Source organism: Chiloscyllium plagiosum, chromosome 30 (genome assembly GCF_004010195.1).
Source record: "Chiloscyllium plagiosum isolate BGI_BamShark_2017 chromosome 30, ASM401019v2, whole genome shotgun sequence".
Taxonomy (NCBI): Eukaryota; Metazoa; Chordata; class Chondrichthyes; order Orectolobiformes; family Hemiscylliidae; genus Chiloscyllium; species Chiloscyllium plagiosum.
The window spans coordinates 26,330,840-26,351,021 of NC_057739.1; the positions used below are offsets into that span (position 1 = coordinate 26,330,840).

Sequence of the window (20,182 nt, forward strand, 5' to 3'; positions counted from 1 at the left end):
TTGATAAGGGTAGTGCAGTTGATATGGTTTTTGTGGACTTTAATAAGGCCTTTGACAAGAAGGCTGGTCCAAAATGTAACAGCCCATGGGATCCAGGGAAAACTGGATACAAAATTGGCTTGCAAATAGGAGGCAAAGGTGATGATGCAGGGATGTTTTTGTGGTTTGAAGCCTGTGACCAACAGTGTAACACAGGAATTGGTGCTGGCACCCTTGTTACTTGTTATGTGCATTAACAATGTGGATATGAATGTAGAAAGTATAATTAGTAATTTTGCAGATCACATGCAAGTCATTAGTGCTGTTCATAGTGAGGAGGATGGTCTCAGACTACAGTCTGACATTGATCAGCTGGTAAATTGGGCCGAGCAATGGCCGATCAAATTTAATCATGCAAAGTGTGAGGAGATCTGCTAAAAGAAGGACATACAGGATTAATGGTAGGTCCTTAGGGAGTACTGAGGTACAAAGAGACCTTGGTGGACAACTCCATAGATCCCAGAAGGTGTCATCACAGGTATACAAGGTGGAGGAGAAGGCATACAGGCCTTCATTAGCCAGAAGATAGACATAGGAGCAAGGGAATCTGTTTACAACTTCATCAATTATTGCTTAGTCCACAGGTGGAATATTTTGTGCAGTTCGGATCACCACATTATTGTAAGGATTTGATTTCACTGGAAAAGGTGCAGAGGAGATTCGCTAGGATATTGCCTGGGGTGAAAAGTCTCAGTTATGAGGAGAGACTGGACAGGCTGGGTTTGTTTTCTCTGGAACAGAGGAGGCAGAGAGGGTTATCTGATTTGGTATACAAAGTTATCAGAGGCATGGATAGGGCAGATCATAATCTTTTCCCCGTGGCAGACATGTCTAAGACCAGAGACGGCACAAGTTTAATGTGAGGAGTAAGTGGGTTAGAGGGGATCTGAGAAAACATGTTTTTCACCCAGAGGGAAGTAGCAATAGGAATGTGCTGCCTGGGAGAGTGGTGGAGGAACATACTCTTGCAACATTTAAAAGGCAACTGGATAAGCACTTAAAATGCCAAGACCACAGTAGGCTATGGACCAAACGCAGGTAAATGGGATTAGTGTAGTTTGATGTTTTTTGGCCAACATAGACGTGGTGGACTGAAGGGCCTATTTCTGTTCTGTTCGACTTGATATGCAAAGTAACTGGATTAAGATAATGCACAATGGATCCTGCTGTATAAAGACAGCTTGAGAAGTGCTGACAGAAACCTCTGTACCAGGCTGGTTCAAAGTCTGGCATTCATCATGTGATAGAAGGGAAGGACCTCATATATCAAAATGGAAGTCTTAAGTGTACAGGCATTAAGGGATTTAACTGCATCCCTGTGGATACTCAATCTAAGATGGTTGGAAGAGGCCACTTCCCATCAGCAAGGGAGTGCTGTATAATGGTGTAGGAGCTAAGCCTGGAATGTGGTTGATTAGGATAATTTGAGAAGGCAAAGGATAATTAATGTGAAGTCTGGCAAATACCGTGTGATCATGGGATGCTCGAAAGCTGACCATGGTCTGATCGTGCAGTCACATAGAATCATAGAGCTGCACAGCACGGAAACAGATCCTTTGGTCCAACTCGTCCATGCCAACCACATATCCTATATTAATCTAGTCCCATTTGCCAGCATTTGACCTATATCCCTCCAAACCCTGCCGATTCATATATCCATCCAGGTGCCTTTTAAATGCTGTATTTTTACCAGCCTCTGAAATTTCCTCTGGCAGCTCATTCCATACACACACTACCCTGTGTGTGAAAAGGTTGCCCCTTAGGTTCCTTTTAATTCTTTTCCCTCTCATCCTAAACCTATGCCCTCTAGTTCCCCACCCCAGGGAAAAGACCTTGTCTGTTTATCCTATCCATGCCCCTCTGATTTTATAAACCTCTGTAAGGTCACCCCTCAGCCTCCAACACTCTAGGTACAACAGCCCCAGCCTGTTCAGCCTCTCCCTATGGCTCAAAAACCCTCCAACCCTGGCAATATCATGGTAAATCTTTTCTGAACCCTTTCAAGTTTCACAACATCCTTCTGATAGGAAGGAGACCAGAATTGCACGCAGTATTCCAAAAGTGGCCTTACCAATGTCCTGTACAGTTGCAACATGAGCCCCCAAATCCTATACTCGATGTTCTGACCAATAAACAAAAGCATACCAAACACCTGCTTCACTATCCTATCTACCTGCAACTCCACTTTCAAGGTACTATGAACCTGCACTCCAAGGTCTCTTTGTTCATGATTAAGCTGATTGATTCATCTGTGATCAATTCATAACACCATTGGTTTGTAACAGCCAAGGCACGCTAAAAGCAAATCTGTAACAAGTGTATGTTTCCCCTTGTTCCCTTGTCTGCCCAAAGTTTTTGTCCCCACTGGTGTAAAACAATAAACTCTAGATTTTTGAAGTGGACTTGGGTGTCGAGTGATTATTTAGTCATTCCACCCCGATATATATATATATAGGTTATTTAACTTCTAAACAGCTGTTGTGTGAAACATTGAGTTTACATCCTTTGAGTGAGTAGATTCTTGACTCATAGCCCTTCATGATTCAGTTGGGCCATAGAGCCAGGTTTGGCACACTGCATAATAGCTTGGCACATTTCTTGTTGCGTTCAAAGGAAAGGCATATTAGAAATACCGGAATGTATGGGAAGAATACAACTGAAACATTATGGAGAGTGATTAAACAATGTGGCATTCGTTGTTAAAGTGCAGGACTTTGAGAGTTGTTATGTTTTGTTTTCTGCCTTTCATATATTGTACAATGTTAAGTGACAGATTATTTATGGTATGTGTGTTCATGGGTTTGCTACATCCATGCCTCTCCCTATGTTGACAACAGAAGATTTGTGGAGCTGAGGAAAGGCATTAACAGCTCATGTGTTTGAATTGAGCATGAGTCCTATCTAGCTGGGTGTGGTCTGAGTTTGAGTCTATACTGCGACTTCCGATATGGATATGGGCACTGAGTTAAAAACAACATCTGCAGCCTCGTAAAAATAAACAACAGTTACTCTGGCTCAGTAAGTACAGTGCGATATAGATCCTGACAATCCATGGCTCATTTATGATACAAAAACAGAAATTGCTGGAGAGGCTCAGCAGGTCTGGTAGCATCTGTGGGCAGAAAACAGAGCTAAAGTTTTACATCTGGTGGCTCTTCATCAGAACTGATGGCAGCTCAGAAAAAGTAGCATTTATGGTGAAGATGGGGTTTGGGAAGAGATGTGTGGATAGCTGGAGATGGAGTGCAGAGAGAGAGAGAGAGAGAGGGAGATATGAAAGGGATAGGCAGACAAGGTATTGTTGACTGTAAGCAAGGTCAGAAGAGGAGCTGAATAAAGTACTAATGAGGGCTAAGGTTAGAAGCGAATGGGGTAGGATATACTGAAAGCAACTCATCTTAGAGGCAAGGCATCTGCCCAATAACCCCCTGTAAAGTGACCTAAAAACATGGGGGTTGACCTAAAAACATCATGTAATCTGAATGGTGTCCTATTGGAAGTAGTGGAATTTTGTGCATCTGATCTTTTAGAATGATGAGGAGATGCCGCTGTTGGACTGGGGTGGACAAAGTTAAAAATCACACAACACCAGGTTATAGTCCAGCAGGTTTATTTGGATGTACTAGTGGGGTAGGATCATAGGACACAGAATTTATAGCACAAGATATTTTGCTATAAATTCTATGTCTTATGGTCCTACCCCACTAGCTACCTGATGAAGGAGCAGCACTCTGAAAGCTAGTACTTCCAAATAAACCTGTTGGACTATAACCTGGTGTTGTGCGATTTTGATCTTTAAGAAGACTAAAAGAGATGAAGAGTATAACTGGCTGGAGGAGCTCAGACCACACTCAGTTAGATAAGTCTCAGGCTCAATTTACAGACAAACCTCAATTATCTGAATGACTCGGATGGGGAGTACTTTGTTCGGATAATTGAATATTGGATAACACAGTTTAGCCAAGCATCGGAAACTTGTGATCTTGTTCGGATGTTCCAAAATTTGGATAATCGAGATTCTTCTGTAAACTGAAGTTTAAATGAGCTGCTGGTGCATAGCTCTTCTGTTCTCAACATAGAGAGGCATGGGTACAGCTAACTCATGGACACCTACCGTAAATCACCCTAACATTGCACAATACCTTAAGGCAGAAAATTAACAATAATAACCCACAAAGTTTCACACTTTAACAAAGGATGTGTGAGATATTGTGTTATGAGATACTGTGTAATAGGCTATCTTTATTAACTCATTCACTAGCTTGCTATATTCATTAATACTGGGTACCTGTTTGTTCATTCATCCATAACCCTTTACTAACCTGTTATTTACTATAAAAAGATTTTGTTCATTTGTTCATAAAACCGCGGTTCTGTAGTATCCAAATTTACAAACAAGCCTTTCAACTTATTACTGCATTTCCACACCATGTCAGCCCTTGCTACAACCAGTGTTTACCTCTGAATAAGTGTAGCATATAGAACAATACTATCCCCATCAAGTCTCCACAAAACATCGTATTATTAATCGGCCCTTACCAATCATGGACCTGAATACATTAAGTACCTGTTAAATACCTTTTAACTGGACCATTACCCCTTTAAGAAATTAACTGACAAAACAACGTTTCCGTGACATTGCATGAATGAGTGAAACTCATACTGGCAAATCGTAAACACATCTCACAACCCAGCTGCGGTAATCAGTTTAACATCCTTTGATCTTTTATTAAGTATAAGTCCGAGTACATCAGTTTCCTGATGAAGGGCTTTTGCCCGAAACGTCGATTTTCCTCGTCCTCAGATGCTGCCTGACCTGCTGTGCTTTTCCAGCACCACTCTGATCTAGACTCTGGTTTCCAGCATCTGCAGTCCTCACTTTTGCCGAGTATATAGGCCTAACATTTTTACTAATATTTATTAACTTAAAAGACAAAAGGACTAAAACATCCTAAGCAGACCGGACAGATGTCCCATCAGAAGTATCAGCCAGTGCTTAGCACATGTTTTAACCCATCTCCTGTCTCCCAAGACAAAAGCCCTTCAACCCTTTGTGTACGAGAGATTAAAAAAATGTTAACACCATCGTAATGGAATTTTAATGTATGTAAGAACTGTCGGGATTCTGTTGCCGTCTCGAACCTGTGCTGTGATTGCTGAAGAAAGAGACTTCACCACTCACCGTTTTCGGTCATTATTTGAACATGATCTCACAGATACCTCATAGTTTAATCGCTCATCATTAAGTAGGACTCTGATACCAATTGGTTATATGCACAAAAGCATTTTGATGCTTTTTAAAACATAATTTCAAATTGAGGATCAAGCATTTTTTTAAAAAGGTTGAAAACATTGGAATGAATCAAAAAATATCACACAAGACTCAACAGACAGACCTGGACAAACATAGCAATGGGGAAAGAGAGAGGCACCTGGATGCCCAAGAGAGGAAGCTCAGACAAAGATGTCACGGGTCACATAGGGCAGCGATAAGGGTCACCTGATTCCATCTTGTTCATAACCAGGATTCTAACCAGTGCTGGGAAAAGATCAATGACCTGACAAAAGCAGACAAAGTAACCAATCATCACTCTCCCTTTGTTTTCTGGGTACCGCAGATGTTAGCATCCTGTTCAGATTCTGAAATTAATAGAAGCACTGTGGTCAAGGAGTGCACTAACTTTAGACAACACATGTTGTCATTTCCCAGTCACATGAATTAATCGCAAGAGCAATTATCAAACCACTCCCTGATCCACTAAGGCAGTGAAATTACCCTTCTCGCTGTCATGGGTCTGATGTAGATGTGTGACAATGTATCATTTGGAATAACTGGGATTTGAATCTGGGTATTCTGATCTAAAACAAACTCCTATTGTTTGAGGTAATGGTTCTGAAAAGATTAATGTTATATTAGGCTCCACCCAGTCTGAGGGTGTTACACAGTCTTTTGGGTGGAGAAGGACTAAACCAGCACAAGTTCCTGATGGAGACAAATGTGTCATCTCTGGCTCTTGATAGTCTTTGCATTGGCCCTAAATAGGTCAATGTAACTTATAACCATTGTTATCATGCAGTAAGTTGTATCTTGTTGTGTGAGATTAGTGTCTCTTCTTGTTAAGATTCAATAGTGATTTATGCGTCAGTACCTTAGACAGGCCCTTTGACTCAGCACAGTAAAGAGGATTGGTAGGAGTGCTCTGTACACCAATGACTGGTGCTGCAACACATGACAATTTCCTTACCTGAAAAGACACACAGCTCCTCTTCAGTAGCATGAAATTAATCATAGAATCACAGAAGGGTCTCAGAACAGCAGGATTCAGCCCAACACATCTGCATTGACCCTCGGAGAAATTAACCTTGTACCACCACTCGTTCTTTTCTCTGCAATGGCAAATGTTTCCTTTCCACTTCTCTTTTAAAACCTTCAATTAACCTTGCCTCCATAACACTTTCTGACAGTGCATCTAGATCATCAGCACTCAATGCAATAAAGTACTCTTTTTACCTGCAATCTGTGAGCTTTGGTTCTTGATCTTCCCACTGATGGGAGCAACTGTCTTTTCTCCCTTTTTTCTCTGCGAGAGGAACAGTCCCAAATTCTCCAATCTTTCTATGTCGCTAAAGTTCCTCAACCTTGGAAGCATCATTGTGAATCTTTTCTGTCCCCTCTCTAATGCTTTTACATCATAGCATGCGGATAACAGGTACAGAAAGAAACAAAAGAAAAATGCATCTCATTCTCACTCTCTAAGAGTATTTCCATTACTTCCTCCCTACCCTGCTCCGTCTCCCCACCACCAATTCACTGTCATTTAGGGAGATTTCAGGAAAGATTATTTCCCTCTGCTTCCATCCAGTACAAATCCTCTGGACATTTGTCTGTTAAAAGTTGCTGTTTCTTCTGTAACTAATGATGACAGTGAAAATTATCCTTCAGAACAAATGCATTGATTCCAAAATAATTTCGGATATCTTCAGAATATGGCAACGAAGGAGAGAATTGCTCTTCCTCTTATAAATCTCTTTCATGTACATTCGTGAGTAATTTTTGTGTTGTTATACCTGCAACTTTACTGGCTTTCCAAATCAAGGATTATATGCTCATTATCTCTGAACGATGCCATTCTTTGGGTGTATGTTCCTTGGCAAATAGTTTCAACATCCTTTCTGTTTCCTTTGGTTTCTGTCCAGATGCAGACATTTGGAACTTCATTTTCCACCCCAGCAGGCAGAGGTAATCTTGGAATGAGTTTTAATTGGAGTCACATGGATCATTTCCCCACTCACTGCACTCATTAACGGTGGTTAGTCTTGACTTTGTCTGAAGGAAGTTGGATGTCTTGTTTCGTTTTCATTCACTGGCAGCAATACAGTACTGGCAGCAGATTTTCTTTCAACTCTGTCACATGGAGAATGAAGGAATGGATTTTTTGTTTCCTCTCAGATCTGGTCAAAAATCTGTTTGCCTGACATTTCTCTCCCTCTGATTATTATGTCTTGAAAAGAGAACAAGTGAAGTGAAATCAAATGCTGTCACCTTCATACCTGCTGCTTGCAACTGATGTATCATTTACTTTGATCTTTGGGCGAGCAGAAATTAAAGATATATTGGGAATGTTTGTGATGCCACTGAATTCTAGCAGCTGGCAGTGGTGCATTTTGTTTGCGATAACACTGGAAGTTGACGCCTATCTTTGTACAAATCCCAGCAACCATCTGTCCGCTTTCTGCTCCACACCAGTGCTGCTGCCAGGATTGTAGTGTTTAGTCAGTGTAGGAGTCAGAACCGAGAAAAAGGCAGGGGAGATTGGGTTATGGCCTTCCTTAATCGAGACAGAGCTAGGAGAATTGAGAGCTCGTGAAAAACAACAGGGGCAAGGCAGACAGAATATAAATAGAGGGAAGATCAGAGAAACACACACCGTAAACAGTGGAACAGATGGCAGAGACAACAACTAAACGAGGAGAGAAAATAGCAAGATAGGCTCAGGAGAAAATAAATAAAAGAGTGAAGTGGCATTTGAAAGTATTGGTGGAGGAGAGCCAGAAGTAGAATGATGGAAGGAAGACGGAAGCCAGGCTTCTGTGGAACAGGCTTCACTCAAAAACAAAATGACCATCCAACCAAGGAGAGAGGAGGAGAGAGATCATTCAGCACCTTGAGAATACTCCACCATTTAACAATATCCTGGAGATCTGATTGTAATCTCCGGTCCATAGTGCTGCCTACCCCTCATAGGCTTTCAACCCCCATCCCCCTCAGCTAACCTCCTGTCCCTTGCCAAGAATCTATCCACTTCAAGTTTAAAAATATTCAAAGACTGTTCTACTGCCTTCATAGGAAATGAGTTCCAAAGATTCAGAGCCATTTGTGAGAAGAAAAATTCTCCTTATCCCCATTTTAAATGGGGACCCTTATTTGTAAACCACGATCCCTTGGTCTGAATTCTCCACATGAGGAAATGTGCTCTGCATCCATCTACCCTGTCAAGACCCCTCACCATGTTCTATGTTTTAGTCAAGTTGCTTTTCTCTCTTCTCACCTTCAGCAAATACAACCTTTGCTCATAAGATAACCCATCGATTCTAGGTAGGAGTCTCAAACTTCTGCTCCAACATCTTCTAGTTTTACAGTCTTACATCATTGAATCCTACAGTGTAGGGAAGAAGGAGAAAGTGAGGACTGCAGATGCTGGAGATCAGAGTGAGAGTGTGGTGCTGGAAAAGCACAGCAGGTCAAGCAGCATCTGAGGCGCAGGAGAGTTGACGTTTCAGGCATAAACCGTTCATCAGGAATGAGAGTTGTGGGCCAGGAGTCTGAGAGATAAATGGGGTTGGGGGGGGGTGGGGGTGGGATGGAGGGAATTAGCTGGGAATGTGATAAGTAGGTGAAGGTGAGGGATAAGGATATAGGTCAGAGAGGAGGGTGGATCGGGTAGATGGGAAAGACAATGGACAGGTCAAGAGGGCAGTGCCAAGTTGGAGGCTTGGGACTGGGATAAGTGGTGGGAGGGGAGATGAGGAAACTGGTGAAATCCACATTCATCCTGTGCAGTTGCAGGGTCCCAAGCAGAAGATGGGGCATTCTTCCTGCAGGCCTCGGGTGGTTTTGCACACTGTGTCAGCTCTTTTAAACCCTCCTCCAATTTACCCTTACTGTAAAGCTCTTCCCCACTGTGACCTTTTCCTTTTCAACCCCCTTTGAAAGTTACCTTTGAATATGCTTCCACTATCCTTCAAACCACAGTAGCTCCCCTGTGCAAAACAATTCTCCACAAACTCCTCTGGAATACACAAACACTAGACACAATATGGAAAGTATTATATTAGCAATCTCGATACAATAATGTATTCTCCTGCATTTATAGAGGAAAAACATGTTGATACAATACCTGTGGAGAAACAATAACCAAGACGAATAACCAAAATAATCCAATTGCTGAATTACCCTGAACTGAAGAGGTTAGCAGTGAGATTCTACCTTTTGTAGGTTTGTTTTTAAACAGGAATCAGAGCCAATTATGCATGAATTAACAGCCAAATTATAACTTTAAATAATGATGTGGAGGTGCTGGTGTTGGACTGGGGTGGACAAAGTTAAAAATCACACAACACCAGGTAATAATCCAGTAGGTTTATTTGGAAGCACTAGCTTTTCAGCGCTGTTCCTTCATCAGGAAGCTGTTGGACAGGATCCTGCTCTACAGCTACCTGACGAAGGAGCAGCGCTCCGAAAACTAGTAATTTCAAATAAACCTGTTGGATTATAACCTCGTGTTGTGTGATTTTTAACTTTAAATGAGGAAGTTGAATTTCACTTTACATAGTTATACAACAAAAGAATGTATTACACAACAACACATAGCTCCATGACTCTCCACACAAAGGTGGTATCCTGCGCAATCTCACAGTCTTTCCAACTTGGCCTCTGGAACAAAGGATCTTTCACCTTTGCACTCAGACGATTCATCCCTCGAATCACATTTGCCAGCAGCTGTACTCCATCTGGCCTCCTCAGATACGGCAAACTCTGACAAGCCCCACATCAATTACAACATTTCAAAGGCATCTGGATGCATATATAGATAGGAAGGGTTTAGAGGGATATGTGGCAAAAACTGGCAAATGGGTCTAGATTAATTTAGGAAATCTGGTCAGACCAAAGGGTCTGTTTCTATGGTGTACATCTCTATGACTTTATCTCTGAAGTTTCTCACATTATCAGTACTGATGGCATTGCTTTACAGAATTTTTTAACGGACCAACCAACAATACCTGGGTTCACAACCTAGTCTGCTGATAGAACCCCTTCACCCTTCTGCATACCTGAGCAATTAAACCATGTTTAACATTTGGCCATTTTTAGCCTTTTGTACATTCCTTCCCCAAAAGCTTTCTATATTCTATTTTTATTCTCCTTGCCTTTGTTATAATAAACTCAAGTTACTCCTGAGTGCACCTAAAGTTTGATAGTTATATCGCTGTTTAGTGCCTTTGTGTGTCTGCCTCTGTGTGATGATTTCTTTCTTCCTGCAGCTGTCCTTTATGCCTGACAGCCATGTGGCTTTTGGACTTTACTTCCTTCTGTCAGGTCCTGCTTTCAGGTCTCAAGGCAGTCACATGGTCCAGTATTTCCCTACTATCCAAGAAAATTACAATTAATTTCTTTATAATTGATCAAACTTTTAAAAGTCATTTCAAACATTTTTAATAGCTATTAAAGATTCCACAACATATTAAACACATCACAAATTTCCTTACTCCATCACTTCCTGGTCAAGTGTTGCCAAAATAGTAATTTTGACAGTTTATTGCAATATACCTTTGAATAGAAATTAAACCTTTATTTTTGCAAAATTGATATTAGGCAATGATATTAAAACTTTGAGATGGTGTTTGACCTTATTTCCCATTGGAAACTGTGTAAAATCTCTGTGCTTCCCCATTCTGAAACAACGTATTGCATTTGTGCATATTGATCATTGTCACAATAATATCCATTGTCACAATAATAAAAAATAGAACTCAGGGGCAGCACGGTGGCTCAGTGGTTAGCACTGTTGCCTCAAAGCAACAGGGTGCTGGGTTGGATTCCAGCCTCGGACGACTGTTTGTGTGGAATTTGCACATTCTCCCCATGTCTGCGTGGGTTCCCTCTGGGTGCTCCGGTTTCCTCCCACAGTTCAAAGATGTGCAGGTCAGGTGAATTGGCCATGCTAAATTGCCCATAGTGCTAGTTGCATTAGTCAGAGAGAAATGGGTCTGGATGGGTTACTCTTCGGAGGGTCGGTGTGGACTGGTTGGGCCAAAGGGCCTGTTTCCACACTGTAGGGAATATAATCTAATATTCTCACCTCCAAAATAGATTGCATTTACAATTGTAAATTTTGGAGAGTAATGGACTTAAGAATAGCATTTTAAATGTTAATGTATAATTGTGGCACCCCCTTCATCAGATGCAATGATATGTTTAAAGACCGACTAGAAAAAGTTGCAGAAGAGAGTTTAGGACTCGTTGCTGTAGCCATGCAGCAGTGTTCAACTTAGTCTATGATTAATCCAGCAGTCTGTTTGAGGATTCTTCCATTCTGAATCTTCACCCAGCCTGTCTTACTGCAGTCCTTCTATATGCATTTGTGCTTAAGCATATCTCTGGTGCACTCCATGTCATTACTGTCAGTGTGCTGACTTGCTTCTTGTTTGTTTGTGTCCCATTGTAGTTTCTTTTTCCATCACTGGATCAAGGTTTCTCTCATTGGCGAGCTCAGTGCACGTTTGCACTTTATGCTACAAATACCTTGGAAGGCGTGACAGCTTTGTGGCAGGTTCAACAAATGGTGTTCCCACACAACGTGTTTGCTTTCTGTGTCCTGGTTACTGCATCAATACAGGTCACTGCACTTTATGCTTACCAATGATATTGTTCACCTACGATGGCTTCCTATTTTCTGTCAGGATTTAGCTGCATGTCAATGTCATGACATTTCGTTTTCTCTAAGAGGGCCTTTGGAAAGCTTTAAAAGACATTGAAGTCAGCTCCATTATTTGCTCAGACAGCTCAGCCTCTGAAAACTCTCAGTCTTGTCATCGTCACAGCACCTACAGATGAGCTCATCTATTGATTTTTGTGGCTGTTGCCTGTAAGTCATCAACTGTAAATGGTGAGTTCTAAAGTTCACTTTTACAGAAGCTAATCTTCTAGCATTTCCCAGGGTTTAGCTCTGGCCCGTTCAGAATTGAACTATTGATCTCTGCTATCCTAATTTTAACCATTTGTTATTGCAGTTCTAATGGCTAAGAGTGAAAACCATAGCTCCATCTTTTGTTTAAAAAGCCTCAAATCAGACATTGCATCTGTGGCCTCCTAATCCATGCTTGGGAATTTGGTTGTCATCTTCCTGATGATCCCTGTTTATTCCAATGTTATTGATGTGTGGGGAATTTTTAGTAGTCAAAATATAAGGCTATAAGTGTGGAGATTCAGTAATGCAGCTGCTGAGCCTTTTTTTGCTTTTTATTTATTTCTTCCCCGTACCGTTCTCAGCTGCAGCACATTTTGTTTTTGTTTTGAACAGGAATAGCAGCCGCGGCTGTCTTGACGGCCCAACAGCTCAATTTGAATCGGATTCATTGCTTGCACGGCCACTGAAGGCTGCATTGAGCAGCTGGAAATTAAGAGCTTTTTGTTCTAAATGGTGTACCTGTACTTATTCTACCTAAATCCACCGAGCATAACTCTTTCACAATAAGCACGACAACTCCCATATCATTATAGAGGCTTGCTACTTGCTCCTTTCCAAAACCAATATATTTTCTTGGAATGGTGTTGACAACTATAGTTGTGAACAAACGAGTTTGAAGTTTGGATAAAATAACAGCCGGTCCATTAAAGTACCACAGGTCTTTTTAACATTTGCTTCCTGTAAACATATCATAGGAATATCTTTTAAATCCTCATACATGCAGAAGTAATTTTCCCTTGTTCTTTTTGTGATTATTCAATTGGTATTACTTGTTCTCCTTCGCATTTTTTTCCAATTTCCTTTCTTGTTTCTTGAATTCATTTGTGCCTCCTGCTTTTTTTTTGTTTAACTAACTGCTGTACTTTAATTTCCTCTCTCTATTTGCTACTTCCAAGGCATCAATTAATGCATTTGGATTTCTGTCTTCTCACACAGTTGTAGACAGTTTAAAATAAACAGGGTAATGACTATATTAGATGGCACAATGAGGAATTTATGCAAATACACTAACTCTTTTTTTTAAACAGTGGAATAAGGAAATTAAATAGACCTTCATGTCTATTATTCTGCTTCTGGTGTCGTATCTGTCTCATTTGCATCCTCCCCGGCATATCCTTAAAGAAACACTAAATTTTTGTTTGTGCTTTTCCTTCCTTATTTTGTTCCCTAAATTGATCTTCTGCAGTCTTTCCTCATTAACTTGAGATCCTTAAAGTTTTCTTTGGCACAAGGCCTGCACATTAAACAGAAGAGCAATCTTATTTTATACACTTAACAGATTGTTGTAGAAATGCATGGGAGTGAAATTTGAAATAAAAGAACAGAAACAGAATGCAAACATCTTGAATGTACCACCAGTACATTTAAAAAGAGAAACTTTTTTGTGTAATACCATTAATGACCCCTCAATGTTCTGAAGTACTTCGCAGTTAGTGAAATACTGTTGATTGTTGCAATGTAGAGAATGATTAATTTATACAGAGCAAGGACCTGCAAATAACAATGTGAGAGCATCCACACATTATTGTTTCTTTTAATGATGGTGACTGCGGAATAAATGTTGTTCAAGCATTGGGAAGAACCTTTTTTTGTTCCTCAAATAGTACTATGGAATAATTCACATCCATCTCACTTCCACATATCATCTGGTTTCACTAACACTGCTAAACCCCTTCAGTACTACTCTGAAGTACCAGCTGGTCATCTTTCTGTAAAGGTTAAATAGGGGTCCATCCAGTTATTAGATCCTCCTGGTGCTTCAGATGTATATATAGTCTTCAATAATTAAGAAATGCCTTGGGTTTGTTTGATAGAGTCAAACACCAATGTATGTTTGTTTATTCTTTTTTTTGGTTTTACTGTGCAGAACCCGAAGTGCTTTAGTGTCTATATATGTACGTAAAGATTTTTTAATGAATAAAGTAGATATTTTGAAATTGAAAACAAAAGCCTGGTTCTCTGGAATGAGACTTAGAAGCCACAACCTTCCGACATTGTTATTAACTGAGCCAAAGCTGATGTATGAAATAGAAGCCATTGACATGCATACAAAATGGTATAAGGACTTTTATGTAGTCAGCATAAAGGTTTCACTTCAGTTTTGCAGTTAGATTGGTGTGAAAATAAGGATTCAGCTTCTTAGTCTCAGTGTGAATAATAGCCATGTGTTTCATTCCTGAAAGGCAGATCTTGACTCCAGTAACTTAGGCCAAAGGTATGATTTCATGGATTGAGGCAAAAGATTTGTGATTGAACTTCTAGTATAAGAGTTTTACCATTTAAAATTATAAAAGTTTAAAACTCTTATTTTGACAGTGTTTTCCTGTCAGTTACAAGGTGTCAGGATGTAGAATTGAGGATGAAAGTGTTGACCTTAATCAGTACTTCAGAGTGAAAATAAAATTGGGCGTGCTTTGACTTTGTAGCATGTAAATTCAGTTTGAGTGGCGTGCAATGTTTACAGCAAACAAAAGTTTGTAATTTTCTGTTTAGTATATCTATTCATGATAGTTCCAAATGAAGTCTGTAACAGTAACAAAAGAGATATTATGCCCTAAAATCAGTATCTGTGCAATGTTGCATATCAACAAAAGATTGTAAATCTGTTTTGGAGCACCTACAAGGTTTGTTTCTCTCATTTAGCACAACAATAATGTAATAATTTTTAGTTGGCGCAGGGCAGATTAAGGAGATTGCCCCTGAGAAAGAAATTCACCCACTCAGTGCCACAAACCACCTTTGTTTTTCATTGACTGCAGCATTGAACTCTCCACAAAGAAACCATAGCATCTCAGCGTAACAACACTGCAAATTCAGCAGGCCATGCTATCACCATAGAAACTACAACTTCAACCTTATTTCTTATCACATTTTGCTGTTAGAACCAAATAAAATTATATTTCATAATACCACATTTGAGTCAGTAATACATGGGTAGGAATAGAATACTGGACCATAAACAGTGTTGTCAGTTTTAAATCACTAATGATAATACCAAGGTTCTAGGTGGTGGCCGAGTAGCAGGGGTGCGTGCAGGCGCTTGCCCGGCATTCATCCATTCTTGTCCTCTTTCTTTCTTTCTCTTTCTGCTCTTTTTACTTCTGTGCTTTTTCTTTTGGAGCCTTTTGCAGCAGGTTAGCTGGTGGCATCTGCATGGCAGTGAGAGTGGGCAGTGCATAGAATGGGCGGCTCTTCACCGCTACTGGAGGTGGCAGCGGCAGCAAGGATGTCCTCCTGGCATTCGGGGCAGAGGCAGCAGTAGTGCCCAAGCTCCTCCAGTGATTGCAGGCGATGGCGGACATTTCAAGATGGTGGCTCCGGCAAAGTGACATTTCAGAGGAGGGCAGCGGGAGCGAGACTCTGGGCCCGGTGATATCAGACTTGCCTGGCCTGGGAGCGGAGCAAGGAACTCCTGTTTGCAGTAGGCCTAGAGCAGGGACTCCTGGCATTGGTGAGGTGGCAGCTGAAGTGACGGCAGAGTGGTGTGCCTAGAGCGGGTACTCCTGGCATCAAGGTGGCAACAACACCGGGGACTCTTGGCTGCAGGGCGAGTGTGAGTTCAGCACGGGAACTGGCATTCGTGAGATGGGCCAGTGGCACAGAGATGGCACCTGAGAGTGGCAACTCCTACATTGGTGGATCTGGATCAGGGCGGCAGTGAGGAGGGGAGGCAACGCAGGATCATTGGTGAGCTGGCTCAGGACTCTTCCAGTTATATCTTTTTATTCCATGACTATTCAAAATGGTGCTGGCTTATGTTGACAGTTGAAGCTTTTCACTGTATTTTACCATATTATTCACTGTAAAATACAAGTGACAATAAATTGTTCAACTTCAACTTATCAATCATGACTTGGTCCTTGTGACATAAATCTATGGGTGTCCATTTACTGGTTTAATGTGCCCTCTTCACTTGGATAAGGTGGAAGTAAAAGGTAATTATGTAGGTCAACCAATTTGCTTGATTGATTTTAATGTGATTTAATTTATACGGTATTACTTATAATGGGGATTCCATCCAAACAGAAATGTGCATTATCTCAGGATTTCAAAAAAAAAAAATTGCAATGCCTTTAACATGGAAGTACTTTGCAGATAGGTTTAAGGAAATGAATACTACAGCAGGCATGTAAAGATTTTAGGAATGACTCATGGTTCAGTCAGTGAGAATGTGATTGAGAAGGTTTTAAAGGCAAAAATGTATGGTTTAATTTGGGCAGACTCTAACTGCAATGAGTATGTCGTTGGAGTATAGCATTCAACTTTAAAGCAATGGATTAATTTTATTTATTCCTCTCACACTCTTGCTGGATTGTTCTGCTACTGAAAGGTGGAAGACATTCCCATCAAGCAGTTCAGCCAGTAAAGTTTCCCTTGTTCTACCCCAACTGTGTAAATCTCCTAAATCTTCTGGTTTCTGCCAAAGGTTGCCTTTGTGACTAAAATTAATTAAGCTTAGGAAAAATGTCGATTTTTGTATTCTACATTTTAAATCCATTGTAGCGAGACAGCACAAGTTTATTTCACTTGCAATCTTTACAGATAGAAGAAAGAGGGAGAGGAATATTACATTTTGTTAATCTTGCTTGGAAAAGTAAATAATTAGGAGAAAGTGAAGGGTTTATTCCTGATGAAGGGCTTATGCCCAAAACGTTGACTCTCCTGCTCCTCGGATGCTGCCTGACTGGCTGTGCTTTTCTGGCACCACACTCTTCAAAAGTAAATAAGTAACCCAGATGCCCGGGTAAAAGGATAGTACTGCTTTAAATTGTTTAAAATGCCCACCTGATCATTCCTGTATTGTTGTGGGTTCATGAAACCCAGAGAAATGAAGAATCTCAGCCTCAAATAAAGTTCAAATGTGTGCCTTTTTACATAGTTCCTGGGAAAAAAAAAATGAAAGACCAAACAATGTGAGACCTCCTGTGAGGGAAAGGATGAGTCTGATGGTTTTCATGGGTTTGCAGCCCAAGAACTGGCCAGAAAGTACAAAATAAAGTTTCACGAGATAAAGTTAGGAATGTCAATTAAACTGAGAATCATTTTCAATGCTGGAGTGACATTGTGTAATTTCTTCAGGAATTGTCATGCTGAGCTGAATAACTGCAATTCCCATAAATTTATCGCTTTGCTGAACTTTTGCTACATCCACTTGAATCTACTGACTCATCCCTTTGTTATTTCCAACCATTGTTTCTTCTGACTGGCACAGTGCTCTTTTATGCATCTCTTAGGGAAATCTGCTTGGATCAGTTCAGAGCATAAAAATTTCAAACCATTTGAGAGAAATAGTTATTCAAGGCTGACTGAAAGGAACGGAAATGAGACTCATTGATTGTCTTGTATTTTTATCTGAGCACATGGTGCCAGTTCAGATTTTCAAATTTGATTTTTGTGTTAGAGACTAAGATGTAGTTAAAAAGAAGAATTTAAATGTACTTTGTTATTGGTTGAAGTGTTTACTATCACTATTCCTTTGGCGATAAAAGGGCTGGGTGTCCCATCACGTTCTTTTGGTGATACATGTTTCAATAACAACAACCACAAAGCAACTTGTTTGGTTTGAGGGTAGGCATACAAAATGGAAGACCCAGTAAATAATTATCTCTGTTGCTTTACGATCAGAGAGAATGCTGGATCGTAGGCAAGGAGAGTAAATTGAAAATAACTAACCAGTATTTTGTTATCCAGCAGTAGTGAAACTACTTTGAATATATAGCTACATCCACGCTGTGTGCAGTGCAGTTTTCACAGCCAAACAGCGGCATGGTAGATCAGTGGTTAGCAATGCTGCCTTACAGCACCAGGTTCGATTCCAGCCTCGTGCGACTGTGTGGAGTTTGCACATTCTCCCAGTGTCTGCATGGGTTTCCTCCCACAGTCCAAAGATGTGCAGGTCAGGTGAATTGGCCATGCTACATTGCCCATAGGGTTAGGTGCATTAGTCAGAGAGAAATGGGTCTGGGTGGGTTACTCTTCAGAGGGTCGGTGTGGACTGGTTGGGCCAAAGGACCTGTTTCCATACTGTAAGGAATCTAATCAAATATAGTTACTGATCTTTTTTTTAATGTAAGTACCCTGGGAGCTTTAAGAGCAGATTTCTCTCAGGAAGTGATCTCCACCTTGAGGACAGTTCAACATCATCATTGCCGCAGTGAAATTAGACCAATAATATGTTCACACAAATGTTTATAACACAAGTGAAACGATTCTGTCAGATGTTATAAAGAAATTACTTCAAAAATCTTTGTCTCTGGGAGCATCTTGTTACATTGTGGCATTGCTGACAATGTTTGTCTGTGTGCAATCAGACTTATTCATTAGGAAGTGTATGTCTTGCTTAGGTTTCTTGACTGGTTTATTCTTTATACAAAATCAAATGAAGATGAATATTACTTGGTAGCTTAAATTATTTAAGATGTCGGAAATAATTCCTCAGAAGCTATATCCCATCATCAAGTCATCCTTTACACATGGAAAGTCCTTGATACTCATCCAGCTTCCTCAGAGCCAGCTCTCGGAATGAGCAGAATCTATGATGCTCCTGTTTATATCTGTCAGCCAGGGCTCCCTAATTGGACCAGGTTAACAGCCCCAATTAGGGAACTCGTATTCTATGAGGTCAACTTGGCTGACCTCGTTTCAGTCACCACAATGTCAACACTAGTGTTAGGGTTTACAACAGACTGGACAATGCTAACCTTTCTGACTGTGAAGCCATTAAAGAGAAATGGATGGAGGATGCAGAAATATACAGACCTTAATGGCTTTCCTTACAAGAAGTGAGATCTGTCGTGCTTTCAGTCTATCTGTTTATGTGTAAGGAAATGACTGAAATGTTAAAAATGAATCAGGTCTCTCATTGCACCAATTGTTTACTCTCAGTTTTGACAAAGGATTTGATTTCCTCTTGCTACCCCTTGTGCTCAGAATCTATTTTATTACTTAAAGTACTGTGCTGGATCAGTATCTTGCTGTTAATTGTGTTGCTGCCTGTTGCTCGAATTATAAATTAATTTGGTTAAGTATCTTTAGCCTGGTCACATGACCTGTAATTTTCTAGCTTCTTGATGGAGCAAAAGAATGTGAAGAAGATAGAGTATATTGTCAAGTAATTTGAAGTTGATTAACCTGTTGGTCTAACATGTACGTGGTTCTAGAAGTCAGGGCTGGCTGAATTACATTTGGATTTAAGTTCCTGTGCAGTGCAAGGTATAAGGCCATATGTGGGTCAAGAGTGTGGTGCTGGAAAAGCACATCAGGTAAGTAGCGTCCGAGGAGCAGGAGAATCGATGTTTCAGGCATAAGCCCTTCATCGGGAAAAGGCCATAGTCCCAACAATGCTATTATTGAATCAAGCAGCATGTTCTTTCATAAGATGATATAAAATATGATCAGGAGTAAGCCATTGAGCCTTCTCCACCATTCAATACGATCATCTGACTGTTACCTTAAAGTCACTTTCTTGCCTGCCTTCCCTAACCTTTGACTCTGTTGTCAATCAACAACCTTACTCAGTCTTAACTGATTTCAATAGCCCAGCCTCCACAGCTGCCTGTGGAAGAGAATTTCAAAGATAACAATCCTTCAGGAGAGAAAAAAAATCATTGTCATCTCAATCTGATAAAAGGCCCTTATCTTTGCACTGTACTCCCCAGTTCTATAACACCACCAAGAGAAAGCATCCACTCAGTATCTGGCCTAGTAATCAAATCCTTCAGAACCTTGTGTTAGTAATGGACAGAGGAGGCACTGTACTCATCCAGTCCCCACTTGCCAAACCCAATACAAATGTCTACTGTTAGACAAACTGTTCAATATGATTCTATGATTAGCCAATACTTGTTGAAGGGTCCTAAATGTTCTACTAGTTGTACTGGCAACCAATTTATGAT

The 20,182-nt window shown here is 40.6% G+C and overlaps 1 protein-coding gene across 10 annotated transcripts in view; it reads left to right on the top strand.

The window, feature by feature from the left end:
- The window catches only part of LOC122564836 (serine/threonine-protein kinase Nek6), a 266,799-nt gene that overhangs the window by 106,275 nt on the left and 140,342 nt on the right, over positions 1–20,182 (top strand). The window contains exon 1 of one of the 10 annotated variants that reach the window (XM_043720154.1): positions 11,798–11,936. The exons of 8 other annotated variants lie outside the window; for them this stretch is intronic. In XM_043720154.1, the coding sequence (XP_043576089.1) occupies positions 11,880–11,936 (57 nt within the window). In that variant the 5' untranslated portion in view covers positions 11,798–11,879. Of the gene's footprint in view, positions 1–11,797; positions 11,937–11,957; positions 12,207–20,182 lie in introns of those variants that run through there. One more of the 10 variants, XM_043720155.1, reaches the window with a different exon arrangement.